The 21,606-nt window shown below is 46.2% G+C and overlaps 1 protein-coding gene across 1 annotated transcript in view; it reads right to left on the bottom strand.

Annotated features, from left to right (window-relative positions):
- Ep300 (E1A binding protein p300) overlaps positions 1-19,564 on the bottom strand; it is a 79,571-nt gene extending 60,007 nt beyond the window's left edge. Inside the window, exons 1-3 of the mRNA XM_069999620.1 lie at positions 18,940-19,564; positions 6,322-6,959; positions 1,408-1,584 (exon numbers count right to left, since the gene is read on the bottom strand). Of these exons, the coding sequence (XP_069855721.1) occupies positions 1,408-1,584; positions 6,322-6,959; positions 18,940-19,033 (909 nt within the window). The 5' untranslated portion in view covers positions 19,034-19,564. The remainder of the gene's footprint in view (positions 1-1,407; positions 1,585-6,321; positions 6,960-18,939) is intronic.
- Positions 19,565-21,606: the final 2,042 nt, after the last annotated feature.

Raw genomic sequence — 21,606 nt, 5'->3', positions numbered from 1 at the left:
GATCAGGGTTCAAAGTCAGGCTCGGGGACTGGGAAGGTGGCTCAGTGGTCGAGTGCTTGCCTTGCATTCATGAGGCCCTGAGCTGGATTCCTCAGCACCGCATAAGCAGAAAAAGCCACAAGTGGCGCTATGGCTCAAGTGATAGCTAGCCTTAAGCTGAATATCTGAGCAACAGCGCCTAGGCCCAGAGTGCAGGCCCACCACTGACCAAACATACAAACAAAAAAAGCCAGACTGGGGCTGGTGGCTCACACCTGTAATCCTAGCTACTCGGGAGGCTGAGAACTAAGGAACACAGTTCAAAGCCAGCCTGGGCAAGAAAGTCCAGGAAATTTTTTTTTTTTTTTTTTGTCGGTCGTGGGGCTTGAACTCTGGGCCTGGGCGCTGTCCCTCAGCTCTTCAGCTCAAGGCAAGTGCTCTACCACTTAAGCTACAGCGCCACTTCCGGTTTTCTGGTGGTTTACTGGAGATAGGAGTCTCACGGTCTCTCCTGCCCGGGCTGGCTTTGAACTGCGATCCTCAGATCTCAGCCTCCTGAGTAGCTAGGATTACAGGCGTGAGCCACCAGCGCCCGTCTAGTCCAGGAAATTTTTATCTCCAATAAACCACCAGAAAACCAGAAGTGGCACTGTGGCTCAAGTTGTAGAGCTCTAGACTTGAGCTGCAGAGCTAAGGGACAGTGTCCAGGCCCAGAGTTCAAGCCCGCCCCATGACTGACCAAAAAAAAAAAAAAGAAAAGAAAAAGCCCACCTGGGCAGGAAAGTATATATGACTCTTATCTTTAATTAACCACCAGAAAAAAATGAAAGTGGCACTGTGGCTCAAGTGGTAGAGCGCTTGCCTTGAGCTGAAGAGCTTAGGGACAGCACCCAGGCCTAGTATTTAAGCCCCATGACCACAAAAAAAAAAAAAAAAAAAGTTGATTTTTCCCTAACATGCACCAATGTTTAAAACACATAAGGGGGCCTGGGGATGTAGCTTAGAGCATGGTAAAACAAAAACCAAAGTAATTTTTTAGAGAGGTTACATAGATGTAGCAAAAGCGAACAAAATTAATAGATCTGGTTGGTCTCTAAGAATGATGTTCTAAAAGTCTTTTACCCCCAAGAGCAAAAAGGTTCAAACTTTTCTGACAGAAATGCTTACTAGCCAAAGGAGCTGTAAGGTAGGCCCTGAAACTTCACTGGTCCTAGCTGGAACTGTCTTCTTATTGAACAATAGCCATCGAAAATAAAATACCATGTGAAATGCAAAGAAAGCAAAAGCCTCCTCTCTCACAGGGTTCACTTACTACATACCTTCAAACTCCTAATGTGTACAAGCACTGGCACATATAGAAGACAGCATCAAAGTTTTAACACATTCTTTTCTAAAATGCCAACTTAAAAAAAAAACATAAGTACACACCATGTTGGGCATCCCTCCTCCAGGAACTGCCTTTTTGTCCATTGCAAATGGAGATAAGCTATTTGGTAGTACAGTCTTTGTCTGAATCTGGAGACCCAGGCCACTGGCTCCAAGCTGCTGTCCAGAATTTTGAGAATATGGTGAACTGTAAGGATTGGGATTGCTCATCATTCCCATCTAGGAGTAAGAAAGAGAAGAAAATGGGAGTAAGAGAAGAAATTAAATGTTAACCCTTTATTATTAGGCCATCACTATTCTCGTCTCATTTTCTTTCTTTCCTTCCTTCCTTTCTTCCTTCCTTCCTTCCTTCCTTCCTTCCTTTCTTTCTTTCTTTCTTTCGTCGGTCATGGGGCCTGAGTTCTGGACCTGGGCACTCTTCAGCTCAAGGCTGGCACTCTACTACTTGAGCCACAGCGCCACTTCTGGCTTTTTCTGCTTATGTGGTGCTGAGGACTCGAACCCAGGGCCTCAGGCATGCAAGGCAAGCGCGCTCCCACTGAGCCACCTTCCCAGCCCTCACTTTCTTCTTTTTTGGGGTGGGGGGGTCCAGTTGTGGGGCCTGAACTCTGGGCCTGGGCGCTGTCCCTCAGCAATTCAGCTCAAGGCTAGCGCTCTACCACTTGAGCCACAGCGCCACTTCCGGCTTTTTTCTTTTTGCTTATATGGTGTTGAAGAAACGAACCCAGGGCCTCAGGCATGCAAGGCAAGTGCTCTACCACTGAGCCACCTTCCCAAGTTCAAGCTTCAAAACTAGTACAAAAAAAAATTTTTTTTTTTCGTTATATCGAAAATGAACTTTACAACTTTGGTGGGGGGTGGGGAAGGAGCAGGGAGGATCGATTGGGGGGCAGGGGGAGGATGGGAAGGGGAAACAAAGGAGGAGGCTACAATACTTAATAAGAAATGTACTCATGGGGCTGGGAAGGTGGCTCAAGTGGTAAAATGCTTGCCTTGCATGCATGAGGCCCTGGGTTCGATTCCTCAGCACCACATAAGCAAAAAAGAAAAAAGCCGGAAGTGGCGCTGTGGCTCAAGTGGTAGAGCGCTAGCCTTGAGCTGAAGAGCTGAGGGATAGCGCCCAGGCCCAGAGTTCAGGCCCCATGACCGGACCCAAAAATAAAGAAAGAAAGAAATGTACTCATTATCTTACCCATATAATTGTAACCCCTCTGTACAGTATTTTCACAATAAAAATAAATAAAAGAAAAATAATTTTTTTTTTGTAATCTGGTGTTCTACAATTTGAGCTACACCTCCAGCTGTATACTTTATGGTAGCTACTACTTTGAAGAGCACTAGCACTAATAGTTCACAAACCAAATGTCACGTGCAAATAAATGCATTTTCATTCAACAATTTAATACTGTATCAAACCAAAATCAGCTCTATCCCTAAATGTAAGGTTTAAAGTCAACCTCTGGCCAGATGCCGGTGGTTATACATGCCAATAATTCTAGCTTCTCAGGAGGCTGAGATCTGAGGATCACAGTTCAAAGCCAGCCCAAGAAGGAAACTCCATGAGTCTCATCTCCTACTAACCACCAGGAAACTGGAAGTGGAGCTTTGGCTCAAGTGGTAGAGTGCTGGCCTTTAGCTGAAGACCTCAGAGACAGCACCCACACCCAGAAGATCAAGCTCCATGACCAACCAAAAAAAAAAAAAAAAAAAGGAGTCTAGCTCTGACCAGGAGCTGATGGCTTGTATTTGTAATCCTCCCTACTCAGTAGGCTGAGATCTGAGGACTGCAGTTCAAAGCCAAACCCAGGCAAGAAAGTCCATGAGACTCATATTCTCTTCAATAAACTACCAAAAAGCCAGAAGTGGAGCTGTGACTCAAGTAGTAGAGCACCATCCTTACCAAAAAGCTAACAGACAGCCCTCAGGCCCTGAATGCAGTAGGGGAGATGGGGAAAGAAAGGGAAGGGAAGGGAGGAGAGAGAGAGAAAATAGAAAAAGTAAATTATCTCCAACTAGAAACAGCCAGCCAGCAAGACAGCAAGTATACAGAATGGTAACTCAGGATGAAATAACAACTAACCAATGAAAAGGGAATCACAAGAGGGCACTGGTGGCTCACACCTTGTAATCCTAGCTACTTAGGAGGCTGAGATCTGAGGATCATAGTTCTACTAATATTTTTACATGTCACTCTGCAATACATCTATCTATTCTAATAGACAGTTACAAAACTCATTTTTCTGCCGGGCACTGGTGGCTCATGCCTGTAATCCTAGCTACTCAGGAGGCTGAGATCTGAGGATCGAGGTTCAAAGCCAGCCCGGGCAGGAGAGACCGTGAGACTCCTATCTCCAATAAAAACACCAGAAAACCGGAAGTGGCGCTGTAGCTCAAGTGGTAGAGCGCTCGCCTTGAGCTGAAGAGCTAAGGGACAATGCCCAGGCCCAGAGTTCAAGCCCCACGACCGACAAAAACAAAACAAAACAAAAAAAAACTCATTTTTCTACCCACTCACAAGTGTTCATGCCTGCCTTTATAATACAGCAGGGGTAAAATGATAAAACATGAGCCTCAAAGAAAAAAATGAGGGAAGGGGTAACAGTTCCAAAGAAATGTGCTCAATACCTGACTTAGGAAACTATAACTCCTCTGTCCATCACCTTTATAAGTAAAAGCAGAACAAAACAAAACAAAACTATGAGCCTCATCACCAGTGGACATTCACAAAAGGAAAACCACCTCAGTTTTTGTTGTTGTTTTGTCAGTCCCTGGGCCTGAACTCTGGGCCTGGGCGTTGTCCCTCAGCTCTTCAGCTCAAGGCTAGCGCTCTACCACTTGAACTACAGTGCCATGTCCAGTGTTTTGCTAATGTGGTGCTGAAGAATCAAACCCAGGACCTCATGCATGCAAGGCAAGCACTCTACCACTAAGCCACCTTCCCAGCCACCGACCTCAGTTCTTTTGGCTTTGTAATTCTATAAATCTATACATTCCTAAAACTATCCACAGGCTCACGCCTGTAATCTTAGCGACCCAAGATGTGAGGATCAAGGTTCAAAGCCAGCCTGGGCAGGAAAGTCCATGACACTCTAAAACTAGAAGTGTTGCTATGGATCAAGTGGTAGAGCACTTGCCTTGAACTGAGGAGGTGAGTAGGCCCAGAGTTCAAGCCCCACAACTGACCAAAACAAAACAAATAAACAAACAAAAAAAAACTAGAAGTGGCACTGTGGCTCAAGTAGTAGAGCTCTCACCTTGAGGTGAAGACCTGAGCTGGACGCTGGTGGCTCACGCCTGTAATCCTAGCTACTCAGAAGGCTGAGATTTGAGGATAGCGGTTCAAAGCCAGCCCGGGCAAGAAAGTCCCTGAGACTCGTCTCTCCAATAAACCACTACAAAATTGGAAGTGGTGCTGTGGCTCAAGCGGTAGAGCGCTTGCCTTGAGCTGAAGAGCTGAGGGATAGCGCCCACACCCAGAGTTCAAGTCATACGACTGACCCCCCCCCCAAAAAAAAAATCCAGCCTGAAAACACAATTGAAAAAAAGTTCTTGGGCTGGAAAGGTGGCTCAGTGATAGAGCTCTTGCCTTGTATGCCTGAGGCCCTGGGTTCGATTCCTCAGCACCACATAAGCAAAAAGAAAAAGCCAGAAGTGGTGCTGTGGATCAAATGGTAGAGCGCTAGAAGAGCTGAGGGACAGCGCCCAGGCCCAGAGTTCAGGCCCCACGATCAGACCCAAAAAAATAAAAAAATAAAAAAATAAATATAAATTCTTGTTTTGTCAGTCAGGCTTGAACTCAGAAGCTGGCCACTGTCCTGAGCCATGGTACTCAAAGCTAACACTATCATTTTGATTTGAGCCCAAATGAACTTCCAGTTTTCTGGTCCTTAATTGGAGATACAAATATCACTGACTTGACTGCCTTGGCTGGCCTTGAACTGTGATCCTCAGATTATCAACTACCTCAGTAGCCACATTACAGATGTGAGCCACTGGTGTTTAGTGCCAAAAAATTCTTTTATACTGCAAAAATCCAAAAGCAAGTCTGGCTCAAGTGTAGGGCACCAAGCCTTGAACAAGGAAACCAGGCAAGAGTAGAAGGCCCTAAGTTCAAGCTCCAAAAAAGGATGTCTGTATCTACATCAATACCATAATATCCCCATGATACAAAGGAAAAGAAAAAAAAAAACCACTACAACATTAGTAACCCTATCAACTCAGGAGGCTGATATTTGAGGATACTGGTTCAAAGCCAGCCCAGCCCAGCCCAGCCCAAGCAGGGGAAAGTCTGTGAGACTTACCTCCAATTAATCACCAGAAAACTGGAAGTAGTACTGTGGCTCAACAAGTGGTAGAATGGAGCTGGGAAGGTGGCTCAGTGGTAGAGTGCTTGCCTTGCATGCATGAGGCTCTGTGTTCGATTCCTCAGCACCGCATAAGCAGAAAAAGCCACAAGTGGCTCTGTGGCTCAAGTGGTAGAGCGCTAGCCTTGAGCTGAAGAGCCGAAGGACAGCGCCCAGGCCCAAAGTTCAAGCCCCACAACCAACAACACCAACTTGTAAATGCCCAGCAAATCCCTGTACCCTTGTATTATGCAGCAGATGCTCTATATAAAATTGAACATCAGGGCTGGGAAGGTGGCTCAGTGGTAGAGCGCTTGCCTTGCATGCATGAGGCCCTGGGTTCGATTCCTCAGCACCACATAAGCAAAAAGAAAAAAGCCCGAAGTGGCGCTGTGGCTCAAGAGGTAGAGCGCTATCCTTGAGCTGAAGAGCTGAGGGACAGCGCCCAGGCCCAGAGTTCAGGCCCCACGACTGGACCAAAAAATAAAAATAAAAATAATAAAAATAATAAAAAAATAAAATAAAAAAATTGAACATCATCACTGAAGACTTGAAACCCTCGCTAGAATACTCAGATGGGCACTGAATATGCACAAATCAACACGGTACTCACCTTAAGAGGCTGGGGGCCTCTCAATCCTGCTTGTCCTCCCATCTGAGGAGAGCCCTGCTGCAGTGGCTCAGTCAATAAGCTGCCAGTATTTCCCATTCCTGGGTTTGGGTACTGCATATTCGGTCGTCCCCGTCCTGCTCCAATTGAACCATTCATGACTTGATTAGGCATTATCCCTTGTCCGTTGCCTGCAGCCAACATTCCAGGATTCATGCCAGCATTCATCCCTGTGTTCATTCCCATGGCAGGCTGATTTACTGGACTGTTCATCATACCTGTTGTGGACTGAGTAGGACCCTGATTTGGTCCACTGGTGCCCATCCCCATGTTGGGAGAAGTCAAGCCAGGCTGTGCCATTGGGCTTTTGACCATGCTATTTATCAAACCTAATCCAGGACTGTTCTGTTGGGCCTGACTTGCCATGACCTGGCCTGGACCACCAACCCCCATGTTGAGGTTAGGGGAACTACCAGATCGTAATAATTCTGACAACTGTTTATGTTTAGAAGCTGCATCTTGTACTATGCCAAGACTTGTCTGAATCTGACTAATATCACCACCATTGGTTAGTCCCAATTCTGTAGAGTTGATTAATTCATCTGGTAAGTCGTGCTCCAGGTCAAACAGAGAGCCAAAATCTAAACACAAATACAAAAGATACAGGTTACAATTTGACACAGAATAAGAAACTGTTACTAAAATTAAAAAAAAAAAACAAAACTTTACATTTTGGTTCTTACAACTTAACATTTCCAAATATGACCCCAGAAATATTATCTTATTATTATACTGCTATACTTGCTACGCTATATTATAAAACATCTATGTATTCAAAAGGAATTTTTGGTTATGCAACATTGAATACTTGAGAACTTATCCCAACACCTTTTCATATGTATATAAAATAATACACATACTGTGAAGAACCGCAAAGATATGGAAACAAAGGACTTCCTCCTAAATTTTTTTTTTGGTGGGGACAGTCTGGGGGCTTGAACTCATGCTCAGGGCACTGTCCTTGAGCTTCTGTTTGGTCAAACTGAGCACTCTACCACTTGAGCCACAGAGCCACTTCTGGCTTTTTGTGTATGTAGTACTGAGGAATCAAACCCAGGGCTTCATGCATACTAGGCAAGAACTCTACCACTAAGCCACATTCCCAGCCTAAAGGACCTTTTCTTAATTTGTCTTATTGTTTTTCTGTACTCTTTACCTCAAATATGGTGTATTCATGTGCACATCTGAGGGAAGGTGGGAGGACAGAATCAGAGGAAAGCAGGCAAAAGTACAGCAGAGGAGCCTATCAGCTGCTGGACATTGATGAAAGAGAACTAAGCAACTGAAGGGTGGTGATAGGAGGGAGGGAACAAGAGAGGAGGAGGGAACAGCTGATACTAAGCAAAAGGAAAGAAATGTACATATCATCCGACATACTTATATGTAAATACATATATGTGTATATGTATACACATATACAGTACATGTGTGCTTGTGTGTATATATATACATATTTATGGGAAACCTGCTGTATATCACCTCTAAAACAATAATTTTTTAAAAAGCAATTATAAAAAAAATGTAGCTTGATAAGAAATGTACTCATTATCTTGCCCATGTAATTGTAACCCCTCTGTACAGTATTTTCACAATAAAAAAAAACTCAACATCAAAAAATATATATGTAGGGCTGGGTGCTGGTGGCTTACGCCTGTAATCCTAGCTACTCAGGAGGCTGAGGATCTGAGGATCACAGGGTTCAAAGCCAGCCCGGGCAGGAAAGGCCATGAGATTCTTATCTCCAATAAACCACAGAAAACCGGAAGTGATGCTGTGGCTCAAGTGGTACAGCGCTAGCCTTGAGCTGAAGAGCTAAGGGACAGTGCCCAGGTTCAGAGTTCAAGCCCCACGCCCAAAAACAAAAACAAAAACAAAAAAACACCTCAACTCCTGAGTTCAAGCCCCAGGACTAGCACCAAAAAAAAAAAAAAAAAAGGGAGGGGGGATTCAAATTGGGTGTTGGTGGCTCATACCTGTAATTGTAGCTACTCAGGAGGTTGAGATAATAAGAAGTTTAAAGCCACCCCAAGCAGGAAACTCTTGAAATTCTTAACTTTATTAGCAAAAACCCTGGGCTAGAGGTATGGCAGAAATTGGCTGGGAAGGTGGCCTAGTGGTAGAGTGCTGCCTCGCATGCAGGAGGCCCTGGATTTGATTCCTCAGCACCACATACATAGAAAAAGCGGGAAGGCCACTTTGGAAAGCAGTCTGGAGGGTCCTCAGAAAGCTAAATATTGACCTCCATTATGACCCAGTCATACCACTTCTAGGCATCTATCCTGAACAACAGGAACCAGTCAGTATACAAGGACACATGCACCTCCATGCTTATTGCAGCACTGTTCACAATAGCCAGGATATGGAAACAACCCAGATGTCCCACCACAGATGAATGGATCCAAAAATTGTGGTATCTATACACAATGGAATACTATGCAGCCATTAGAAATGACAAAATATGGGCTGGGAAGGTGGCTCAGTGGTAGAGTGCTTGCCTTGCATGCATGAGGCTCTAGGTTCAATTCCTCAGCACCACATAAGTAGAAAAAGCCAGAAGTGGTGCTGTGGCTCAGGTGGTAGAGTGCTAGCATTGAGCTGAAAGCTGAGGGACAGCGCCCAGACCAAGTTCAGGCCCCACGACCAGCAAAAAAAAAAAAAAAAAAAAAAGACAAAATAATGGCATTTACAGGGAAATGGATGGAACATGAAGAAATCATGTTGAGCGAGGTAAGCCAAGAGCAAAGAGACAAACGGTACATGGTCTCCCTGATAAGTGGATGCTAAATCCAAAATGTTAGGTGATACGACAAAATTAACAAGACTTAAGAAACAAAGAACTTCCACTCATCTGGTCAAATCACTACTAAATAACCCCATGCTGCTGATCACATGTATGGCATATATGTGCACACCAGAGGGGAACCAGGAAGACGACACAAAACTTGAGGGAATCAGGGAAAAACATACAACAGCAGGACCCATTAGCTGCACAGGACATTGACCAAAATGAACTAAACAACTTAATGGCAGCAATGGGAGGGAGGGGACAAATGGGAAAGAGGGAACAGCTGATGCTATGCAAAACAAAAGAAATGTACATACCACCCAATGTGGAAGAAATAACTGTATATGGCAAAGCTCATAGAAATCATAAATGTTATAGACCGTGATAGACAAATTGCTCCAGAAAAGTTATAACGTGTTTGTGACTTTAACTGAGCATCACTATCCCACAATGTGAAATTTGGGGAATTATGTAATCACTTAATCACAATTTAAAAAAAAAAAAAAAGCAGGAAGGGGCACTGCGGCTGTGACTTTAACTGAGCATCACTATCCCACAATGTGAAATTTGGGGAATTATGTAATCACTTAATCACAATTAAAAAAAAAAAAAAAGCAGGAAGGGGCACTGTGGCTCAAATTGTAAAGTATTAGCCTTGAGCAAAAGAAGCTCAGAGATAGGCCCTGAGTTCCAAGCCCCAGGACAAAAAAAAAAAAAAAGGAATTGGCAGGCCTGGGAATGTGGCTCAGTGGTAGAATGCTTGCCTAGCATGCACAAAGCCCTGGGTTCAATACCTCAGCACCACATAAGCAGAAAGGGCTGGAAGTGGCACTATGGCTCAAGTGGTAGAGCGCTATCCTTGTGCTGAGGAGCTGAGGGACAGCGGCTCAGGCTCAGTTCAGGTCCCATGACAGACCAAAAAAAAAAAAAAAAAGAATAAGAAAAAAACCTGGCAGAGTGGCAGCCTTGGGAGGAAAAAGCCAAATAAGAGCTCATGTTTGAGTCCAACCCCCCTAGGATCAGTGTGTGGGCGCACACAGATACTCAATTAAACTGGACTAAGTTTTCAGAACTCTTCCAAAGTTAAAATATAAACTAAAAATATGAATGAAAGATTTAGCCGGGCGCCGGTGGCACCTGTAATCTTAGCTACTTAGGAGGCTGAGATCTGAGGATCGCGGTTCAAAGCCAGCCCCAGGCAGGAAAGTCTGTGAAACTTTTTTTTTGGTTTTGTTTTTTGTAAGTCGTGGAGCTTGAACTCTAGGCGCTGTCCCTGCACTCTTCAGCTCAAGGCTAGTGCTCTACCACTTAAGCCATAGCACCACTTCCGGTTCTCTAGTGGTTTATTGGAGATAAGAGTCTCACAGCCTTTCCTGCCTGGGCTGGCAATGAACCCTGATCCTCAGATCTCAGCCTCTTGAGTAGCTAGGATTACAGGCGTGAGCCACCAGCACCGGATGTGAAACTCTATCTCCAATAAACCACCAGAAAACCAGAAGTGGCGTTGCAGCTCCAGTGGTAGAGCACTAGCCTTGAGCTGAAGAGCTGAGGGGCAGCGCTTAGGCCCAAAGTTCAAGCCCCACGACTGACCAAAAAAAAAAAAAAAAAAAAAAAAAAAGGTGAAAGATTTAAAATGATCCATAGGGGCTGAGAATGTGACTTAGATTCCTGAGTACCACATAAAAAGAAAAAGCTAGGCCAGGGCGCTGCTGGCTCACACTGTAATCCTAGCTACTCAGGAGGCTGAGATTTAGGGATCACGGCTCAAAGCCAGCTGGGGCAGAAACTGAGACTCTTATCTCCAATAAAGCTCTAGAAGACTGGAATTGGCCCCGTGGCTCAAGAGCTGTGGGACAGCACCCAAGCCCAGAGTTCAAGCCCCACCCCCCCACCCCCACCCCCACCCCCCCCCACACACACACGAAAAAAATAATCCATAAAGACATGCAATACAAAAGACCTTTTTATAATGAAACCTGTAAATTCAGTGTGAGCTCTTAGAAGACAGGCTATTACTCTTTATGAAGGGTCTTGTCCTAGGGCTTGAACTCAGGGCCTGGGCACTGTCTTTTGCTCCAGGCTAGCATTCTATAACTTGAGCCACAGCACCACTTCAGTTTTTTTGTTTTATGTGTACTGAGGAATCAAATCAAGGACTTCATGCATGTGAGGCAAGCATTCTACTACTAAGCCACCTTGCCAGCACCTATAAATATGAAGAGTCTTAACTGAGTAAATAAATTTGTTTTAACATGATTTATAAAACCAGACACTACTGACTCATGCCTATAATCCATCCTAGCTACTCAGAAGGCTGAGAATGGAAGTTCAAAGCCAACCCAGGGGCTGGGAAGGTGGCTCAGTGGTAGAGTGCTTGTCTTGCATACTTGAGGCTCTGGGTTTGATTCCTCAGCACCACATAAGCAGAAAAAGACCAAAGTGGTGCTGTGGCTCAAGTGGTAGAGTGCTAGCCTTGAGCTTAAATGCTAAGGGTCCGCACCCATGACTAGCAAAAAAAAAAAAAAAAAACCAACAACAACCCAGGCAGAAAGTCCATACATAGACCTCCCTCATCTCCTATTACCATCAAAAAGCAGAAAGTGGCTCAAGTGTTGAGTGCCAGTCTTGAGCAAAAATGCTAAAAGGGTTGGGTGCTAGTGGCTCACTAAGCTACTCAGAAGTCTGAGGTCTGAGGATTATAGTTGAAAGCCAGGGAAGGAAATCCTTTGAGATTCACCTCCAATAAATTACTCAAAAAAGCCAGAAGTGGTACTGTGGCTCAAGTGGTAGAGCACTGGCCTTGAGCTGAAGAGCTCAGGGACAGTGCCCAGGCCCAGAATTAAAGCCCCAAAACCAACAACAAAAAAAAGTATTTCGGGGCTGGGAAGTTGGCTCAGTGGTAGAGCGCTTGCCTTGCATGCCTGAGGCCCTGGGTTCGATTCCTCAGCACCACATAAGCAAAAAGAAAAAAGCCGGAAGTGGCGCTGTGGCTCAAGTGGTAGAGCACTGGCCTTGAGCTGAAGAGCTGAGGGACAGTGCTCAGGCCCAGAGTTCAGGCCCCACAACCGGACCAAAAAAAAAAAAAGTATTTCTTACTGTAGTATGGTCAAAAATTTTTTGAAAAGCACGGGACAGCTCCTCCTTTATAAGAATGTCATTAAGACTCAGATAAGCAAATGAAAAATAGACTAACATTCAGTCACACATTTTGGGGGGGCGATGGAGCAAGTGGTGCTGTAGCTCAAGTGGTAGAGTGCTTGCCTTGAGCTGAAGAGTGCAGGGACAGCGCCTAAGCCCAGAGTTCAAGGCCCCTGACCAAAAAAAAGAAAAAAGAAAAAGAAAACAGCCTGGGGCTGGAAAGTGGCTCAGTAGTAGAGTGCTTGCCTTGCATTCATGAGGCCCTGGGTTTGATTCCTCAGCACCACATAAGCAGAAAAAGCCAGAAGTGGCACTGTGGCTTAAGTGGTAGAGCACTAGCCTTGAGCTGAAGAGCTGAGGGACAGCGCCCAGGCCCAGAGTTCAAGCCCCATGACCCACAAAAAGAGAAAGAAAGAAAAGAAGGAAGGAAAAGAAGGAAGGAAGGAGGGGAGGGACGGAGGGAGGGAACACTCTGTGATATCTCTAACCTTTATTACAAATTTTACCTATTTTTTTATTTTTGGTTCTAGGGGTGGAACTCAGGGCTATACCTTTGCTAGGCAAATGCTCTATGGCTTTGAAGTATAACTTTTTTTTTTTTTTGCTTTTTGACCTAGGGACATTCTAGCTTTTTCAGCAGATTTCTATGTGAGCCTACTTACATTCCCTACCTATCTATATACCACCACATCCAGTTGCTTCTGTTGAGATTAGGGTGGTGAGGGTTATCTCAGTTTTTGTCTGTATTGGACTACACCTGCAATGACAGGTGTGGACCATTATACCCAGCTACTAGTTGAGATGGGGAGGGGGACCGTCTAACTTTTTCTTTTTTTTTTATTGTGAAAATACCGTACAGAGGGGTTACAATTACGTGGGCAAGGTAATGAGTACATTTCTTATCAACCATTGTTGCCTCCTCCTTTGTTTCCCCTTACCATCCTTTCCAACCCCCCACCCCTTAACTTTTTCTGACCTAGCCTGGAACCACAATCTTCCCAATTCTGACTCCAGAGTTTAGTTATACATGTGAACCAGCAGCAGCTGTTCCCATAAGGATATATTACCGTATCCTTACACTCAGAAAAAACAAAACAACTTCCATCTTTTAGGCAGATGATATTATAAACGAACCAGTGAGGGGCTGGGAAGATGGCTCAGTGGTAGAGCGCTTGCCTTGCATGCCTGAATCCCTGGGTTCGATTCCTCAGCACCACATAAGCAAAAAGAAAAAAGCCAGCCGGGCGCTGGTGGCTCACGCCTGTAATCCTACCTACTCAGGAGGCTGAGATCTGAGGATCACGGTTCAAAGCCAGCCCGGGCAGGAGAGACCGTGAGACTCCTATCTCCAATAAAACCACCAGAAAACCGGAAGTGGCGCTGTAGCTCAAGTGGTAGAGCGCTCGCCTTGAGCTGAAGAGCTAAGGGACAACGCCCAGGCCCAGAGTTCAAGCCCCACGACCGACAAAAAAAAAAAAAAAGAAAAAAGCCAGAAGTGGCTCTGTGGCTCAAGTGGTAGAGCACTCACCTTGAGCTGAAGAGCTGAGGGACAGTGCCCAGGCCGAGTTTAGGCCCCACATCCAGACAAAAAAAAAAAAAAAGAATCTCAGGGCCGAACACCGGTGGCTCACGCCTGTAATACTAGCTACTCACGAGGATGAGATCTGAGGATCCCCATTCAAAGCTAGCCTGGGCAGAAAAGTCCATGAGACTCTTATCTCCAATAAACCATTAGAAAAACTGGAAGTGGTCAAGCGGTAGAGCGCTCGCCTTGAGCTGAAGAGCACAGGAACAGCGCCCAGATCCAGAGTTCAAGCCCCACAACCGACCAAAAAAAAAAAAATTCTGGGACTGGGAACGTGGCTTAGTGGTAGAGTGCTTGCCTACCATGCATGAAGTCCTGGGTTCAATTCCTCATTACTACATAAAACAGAAAAAGCCCAAAGTGGTACTATGGTTCAAGTGGTAGAACGCTAGCCTAGAGCAAAAGATGATCAGGGACAGTACCCAGGCTCTGATTTCAAGCCCCAGGACTGGCACCAAAAATTTAAAAGAAAAAAATTTAATCCAGAATTATTTGTTTCATTTAGTCATTAACTTCAGGCCAGGTGTCCTAGCTACTGGGAAGACTAAAATGGAGAGGGTCAATGAAATCCTGGAATCTGAGATTGGCATGGGCAACAGGGATAGAACCACTCTCAATAAAAAATAAACAATTTAACCTCATCAAGGAGGAAATTATGGCTGGGAATGTGGCTTAGTGGTAAAGTGCTTGCCTGGGTCAATTGCTCAGTACCACATAAACAGAAAAAGCTAGAAAAGGCTCTGTGGCTCAAGTGGTAGAGTTACCCCTGAGAAAAAAAAAGCTCAGGGAAGCTAGGCGCCAGTGGCTCACCCCTGTAATCCTAGCTACTCAGGAGGATGAGATCTGAGGATTGTGGTTCAAAGGCAGTCAGGGTGAGAAAGTCTGAGAGACTCTTATCTCCAATCAAACCACCAGAAAATTGGAAATGGCACTGTGGCTCAAGTGGTAGAGCATTGGCCTTGAGCTGAGGGACAGCGCCCAGGCCCAGAGTTCAAGCTCCAGGACTGGCAAAAAAAAAAAAAAAAAAAGGAGGAAATTCAATTGGAGCTTGGAGACACATGCTTGTGATTCCAGCACTCAGGAGGCTGAAACAGGAGGATCATGATTTTAAGGACAGCCTACACTATACAGCAGAGACCCTGTCTCAAAAAAAAAAAAGATTAACTCTAAAACTTGAACATACAAAAAGAACCCCGTCTTATTTTCCATTAATTGTTGGATGTTTGCATTGGCAGAATAACTCCTAAATTGTTTTTGTAAATATACTAGGAAGTATTTTACACTCCCACTTGTGTTTACAACATTCTTCCTACACTTTCTCCATTCCAATTTAACCATTTCATGTCTCTACAAACACCACGGTGCATTTTCAGCTGTTTCAATTCTTTTTTTTCCAAGGTGGACAAGGTAGAAAATCTAACAAAAATGTACCAAACTTTTTTCCTTCCCTTTCATTCATTGGACTTATCTCTACCTGCGCAATATAACAAGAACTCATGCCTTAAAAAGGCAATCATACTATAATACACATGACTTACAACTTAACAAAAGGTCACTTTATGTTACTGTCAACCACACAACCTTCATATCAATGAACAAGCCTTGAGAATAAGTAATTGCTATAGAAAGTTAAGTACTTGGTGGTAAAATGTTCTGCTATATTGGCTCCATGGTATTGACAAGACTCCAGAAGCAGAATACTTAATGTAATTAACATTCATGCTTAAAAAACAAAAAATTAAACATAATAACACAGATCTAAGAGCCAAAAAAGGAATGGCCACTATTAAAGTGGCAAGTCACTAGTACAGAATGTTATTGAGAAAGGAAAACTAACATATTACCAGCATGTCGCAGGTAGCTCATTGCTATAATCCTAGCTACTCATGAGGCTGAGATCTGAGAATCTAGGTTCCAAGCCAGCCCACCAGAAGACTTTTATCTCCAATTAACCACCAAAAAATCTAAGTATAAGTGTGGCTCAAAGTGGTACAGTGCTAGCTAGCCTTGAACAGCAAAGATCAGGACCAGCACCCAGGCTGGTAAGTTCAAGCTCCCAGTACTGACAATAAAAAAAAAAGTTCTTACCACTTCTCTTGTTTTATATATACATTAATCTAGTGAGCAAATAGCTGGTATATTTTATGCACTAACTGTTCAGTTGCCTTGAAATAGGGGAGGGTTTGGCTTGGGAGAACAAACCCAAGCCAATCTGGACACATCCAATAGGGCCACAGAAAGGTCATTTACCTACTTGATCATTACCTACTTAATTATGCTAGAGCCTAACAGGTCTTTACACTGTGTGCTGTAAGTTTATATACTAACAGCTTGCTTACAAAGCAGTGACAAAAAATAAGATGTTCACTGAGTAATGGAAAGCAATATATCATCCTCATCAATTTCACTCACACTTGTAGTCCTAGCAACTAGGAGGTGAGATCTGAGGATCACAGTTCAAAGCCAGCCTGTGAAGGAAGTCTGTGAGATTCTTATCTCCAATTAACCACCAAAAAGCCAAAACTAGAGCTGTGGCTGAAATAATGAAAAACCTAAAAGACAATGTTCAGGCCCTAAGTTTGAGCCCCATGACTGGCACAAAAAGAAAAAAGAAATAAGTTCAATAACATACACAAGTTTGTAATGGTGCACAGTGCAAAGTAAGTTTAATGAGACAGTTTTCTTTATATACTCACTCTTCCCCTAAAATATTCAGTTCCAACAACAACAACAACAACAAAGAATTCCTAAAGTAGAAACTTGATATGGGCGAAAAAATAACCCTACCCACAAATTTTAGAAAAAAATAATACTAAGACAAAATCTTAGTACTTAAAAAAGCGAATTAATTTAAATGTTAAAGATTGTTTTCACATTTAGGACTCTAATAATAATTACTCAAAGGTATTTCTAAGAGCAAAAACAGTTTTTGTTGTTATTTGTCATGTGAGACACTACAAAAATAAGTTAGCCTAAGTATTACAAGTTAGCCAAGTAGAGATCAGGTTGGTATGTAGAATGCAGTAGTGCAACTGAACATTTATTTAAACAGAAACTTCAAAACAAACCTGCTTGGGGGGGGGAGGCTGGGAAGGGATGTGAAGGGTAAACCAAAGGAGGAGGGTGCAATGCTTGGTAAGAAATGTACGCATTATCCTGCCCATGTAATTGTAACCCCTCTGTACAGTATGTTCACAAATAAAATTAAATTAAATTAAAAAAAAAAACCTGCTCCAATCAGTCAGAATTAATCAAAATAAAGTATATAAAGTTTTCCCTACAATATTCAAACAATATTGACTGGCTCAAATGTAAAAATCCATTATCACATTACACAGAAACAACATAAAAATGTACAGGAAAATGTATCCAAAGATAATCTAGGGCTGGAGGTGTGGCTAGTTAGGCCCTAGTGAAGAGGCCAGTTCAAAACCACAGTACTGCAAACACCTAAGAGGGTGAATGACAATGTAAGAGAAGTGCAAATGAACACAATTTGGTATGTATGGATATATAAATTTTGAATGAAGACAAATGAAAAAGAAAATCCCTGAAGACTATACAGAAGCTTCAAGGTATTGTCACAGATCAAAGTTCATACACAGCCAAGGCTAGAACCTTACTTAGGTAAGGAAGCACTGCAGGATTCCTACTTCTCAATTTGTGTAGATTAATTTAAACTCCTGACTTATGACACATTTATTTTAATAAATAAACAATTCAAGGCATTCTATTTTCATCCTTTAAAATGAAGCTCACTTGGAAATATGCTCTAGAAGTTTGTACAAACTTAAAGGGAACATTCAACTACACTGCATTCTCACTGGCAGATGGAGGGATGACGTTGAGCCTGTTCTCAGGGAGTTAAAGAGATGTTTGTAGTAAGGAGGAACATCTTGTAGACTGTCAGATGGCCAGCCATTCTTCCTCTTCATTATCCTGGCATCTCAAAACAACTAGACAGCAAAAAGGGAGGTTTGTAGGAATCAAATTTATAACCTGACACTAATAGTAGGAAAATAAAGAAGGGGATATGAGTTATCCCTGCTTTTTCCCTAACAAAGAGACTGTCTACAACCGGGTAGACAACCCATCGACTTTTTAAAAGAATCCGTAAGCCTTTCAAACTCAAACTTCAATCTTGAAATACATTTTAAGAGCAAAACAAAAATCATATGCAAACACCAAAAGCTAACTTAGCACATTTTAAACTTTCATGTTTGAAGTTCATGACTGGAACTCTCTGAACTTCTCATCTTGGATTTCAAGGTCTATAATTCCAGAAAACCGTATGTCTTTTCCCCTAAATAAGAAAATGCCTCTGCTTGCTCTATCTGAAAACCCAGAGTTTCAGACATTTTGGTCTCACATCAAAAAACGGGGAGATGTAAAGTGAACTGCGCTCCATATTGATCCTTAAAGCAAACAAGGGGGGGTAATTAAGAATAGTACGTAAAATAATTTTGTTCAACTTCACATCAAACTTGAGATCAGGCACCACACTCTCTCTCTCTCTCTCTCTCTCTCTCTCTCTCTCTCTCTCTCTCTCTCTCTCTCTCTCTCTAACACTCCATTCCTCAACAGAAAGTCTTGTACTACGGGGCAAAAGCCTTGAAAAGAAAAAAGTGGGAAAGTAGAGGAAATCGAATTAAATTTGAAAGAGGCAAAAGGATTTGAAATCCCTCCTTTACCACCACCAGCAGAAAAGCTAAAACTAAAATTGCATAAAAATCCCTTACACACAAATGCACTGGCATTTCCCAAATTAAACTGCACGGAGCCAACAATAAAGGGCATTTCCATGCAGCCCTCACGAGCTCCAATTCCAGAACACACATCGATATGACATGACATAGTGTTGCAACAAAATGTATCAGGAGGCAAAGAAAATGGTTGGGCTACTGGACCCATTCAAACACCTTTCAAATTAATTACGGGGCAGGGAACTAAGAGGAGACACGGGGGGAGGGGGAAGAAGATACTGAAGAATAAAGGTGCACGAAGGAGGAACGATTAAGGAGAACGTGGAAGGCCCTGGACTCCCGAGACTAACCTGTGCCGTCGCTGGCGGACGCCGAGAGGGCCGGAGACGAGAGTTTAGGCCGCTTGGCTGAAGGCGGCCCCGGTTCCACCACATTCTCGGCCATTTTTAATTCTTTCGCAGATTGAGGCAGGGAAAACGCGAATCCTCAGGAAATCTCTTCTTCGGCCGGGGATCCCCGCCCCGCTACGGAGGGGGGGAGTGGGCTTTGGGGGGTCTCCGTCGACACCGACGGGGGTGGGGGAAGTTCCTTTTTCTCTTCGCCGGGTGGCGGTGGCCGGGAGAGGGATGCGATCGCGGTAGAAAAGGTAGGGGCAAGTGCGAGGGGCCGGGCCTGGCCAGGCCCGGAGGAGGGCTGAGCAGCACCGCCCGCGAGCGCGTCCGCTGCGGAGAATCCCCGGGAACTCGCGGCTCTAGAGGCGCAGTCCCCAGCCCGCCGCGGCCGGCCCCTGCCCAGCCGAGGTCTGCCGGAGCTCCGCCGCCGCCATCAGCCTCTTCCTCCTCGGCGCTGTCCTCCTCCTTCTCATCGCCACAAGGAGGCGGGGGCGAAACGGGGGGAGAGGAGGAGGCGACGAGAGACACTCACCTCCTCCCGGTGCCCCCTCCCGGGCCTGCGCCCCCACCCTCCCCGCACTCCTGCCGCTGCGCTCCGCGCCGCCGCCGCCGCACCGGCCCCTAATGGCCGCACCGAGCTCACCCGAGCCGAGAGCCAGGCTGGCGCCGCCGCCGCCTCACATCGCGCGGCGGCCGGCGGAGGCGCAGCTGGGACGCCGGGCGCGGAGCTTCGCCGGCTCCGAGGGCCGAGGGGGCCGGGCCGGGCCGCGCCGACGCCGCGCCGAGCCCACCGAGGAGGCCCCGCTCGGGCAGCCGTGCAGGCGGGCCTCCCCGCGCGCCGCGCTCGCCGCCGCCCTCCTCTCCCGGGGAGGAGAAACCACTGCGGCCGCCGCTGCGGACCCCCACCCCGACGGCCGGGTGCCCGGAGCGCCCGCCCCCCCGGGGCTCGGCTCGGGGCCGCCCTCAGCGGCGGGCGACGGCGCCGCGGGGCGCGGGCTTATGTAATGGTCCCCCCCTAGGCGTCGACGCCGGTCGGGCTCCGGGCCGCGGTGGGGGTGTGTGCGGGCGGGAGGGGGCTGGGGGTCGCCGGGCCCGTGCGCCCCGGGCCCCCTGGCACTGTGTCGACCCCGGCCGCCGCTCCCCGGCCCGACTTCCTCCCGCACTCCCGGCTCCCGCAGTTCGCACTCAGCCCGGCGTCCCGCTTGCCCACTCTCGCCCGCTCCCTATCGCCCTCGCTCCCCCCCAGTCCTAGCACACAAACAAGATGGCGGCTGTTGTTTCTTCCCTCTGCCGAATCCTCCTTACAGGCTAGCGGTAGCGGCGGCGGCCGGAAATGAGCCAAGGGGGGTGCGGAGGGGGCGGGGCGGGGCTCTGGAGGGCGGGGCGGGGGCGGGGCCTCAGCAGCGCCGCGCACACAATGGGGGAAGCGGCGCCGGGGGCGGGGCCGCCTCCAATCACGGGATCCGCCCAAGGCCCCAACGCGGTTGGCGCTTCCGCAAACTCCCCCGGCGACACCCGGTGGCTCCCTTTAAAGGGGAGGATTTATTTTAAGGGGGAGCCGAGGGGCGGACTCGGAACCTATTTTCGGTCGGTGGATAATTACGGGAGGAAGGTGTTTGGGCCGGGTTCCGACGCCTAGGACCGACTGGAACCCCGGGTCGGAGCCCAGGAGCTGCTCCGGCCCGGCGCAGTCAGGGCGCAGGTGGCAGCGGTGGGGCGCCTGTGGGGACCGCCCTGCGGCCCGGGGTTTGAACAGCCGGTCATGCGAGCCCCGCGGAGCCCACCGGGCAGAGGGTTCGCTGCGCTTGGGTTTTCGGGAACGGGACCCCGCACCCGTCGCCTTCCCAAAGGGCGCAGTTCAGGGCCCAAATTCACTCTGACTACTTTTAGGTCTTCAAAAAAAAAAAAAAAGAAAGAAAGAAAAGAATTATAGGAGAATACCTACTACTTTAAAAAGAAAAACTGCAGCCAGGCGCCCGTGCCTCACGCCTGTCATCCCAGCTACTCTGGAGGCTGAGATCTGAGGATCACGGTTCAAAGCCAGCCCGGGCAGGAAAGTCCGTGAGACCAGAAAACCGGAAATGGCGCTGTGGCTCAAGCGGTAGAGCGCTAGCCTTGAGCTGAGGGACAGCGCCCAGGCCCAGAGTTCAGGCCCCACGACTGACCCCAAAAAAAGAAAGAAAAGAAAAATGGGGGGGGGAAATCACAGCAGAAGGGCTAGACCCAGATGGACTTTTTTACCTATCACGTGCATGCTTTTTGCCCGTACCCCAAACAGGTGACATTCTCACCAAAGGAGCCTTCAAATATGTTTGGAATCTACCCAAGACCAGAAGACATTTTAGGCTATTTCTTTAGGATGCTGATCTACTGGGCCCCAGATTAGTTAGTGCCAGGTTAGAGACCAGGCTAGTTAGTGCCTTAAATATAAAATAACTATAAGGAGAAAAGTGCGAAAGATAATGTAATAAGTCTGGGAAGCACTTGAATAGGAAGTCAGGTGAGTGGAACAGCAGTTCTGCTGTGCAAACCAGAGGACAAACTTTCTACAATGAAGAGAATAATTTAAGAACCGATGACTGGGGCTGGGAAGGTGGCTTAATGGTAGAGTGCTTGCCTAGCATG

This window comes from Dipodomys merriami, unplaced genomic scaffold (assembly GCF_024711535.1).
Source record: "Dipodomys merriami isolate MVZ:Mamm:240054 unplaced genomic scaffold, mDipMer1.0.p SCAF_55, whole genome shotgun sequence".
NCBI lineage: Eukaryota > Metazoa > Chordata > Mammalia > Rodentia > Heteromyidae > Dipodomys > Dipodomys merriami.
Note: the sequence above shows the minus strand (reverse complement) of the source record. Positions and strands in the feature narration are given on the sequence as shown.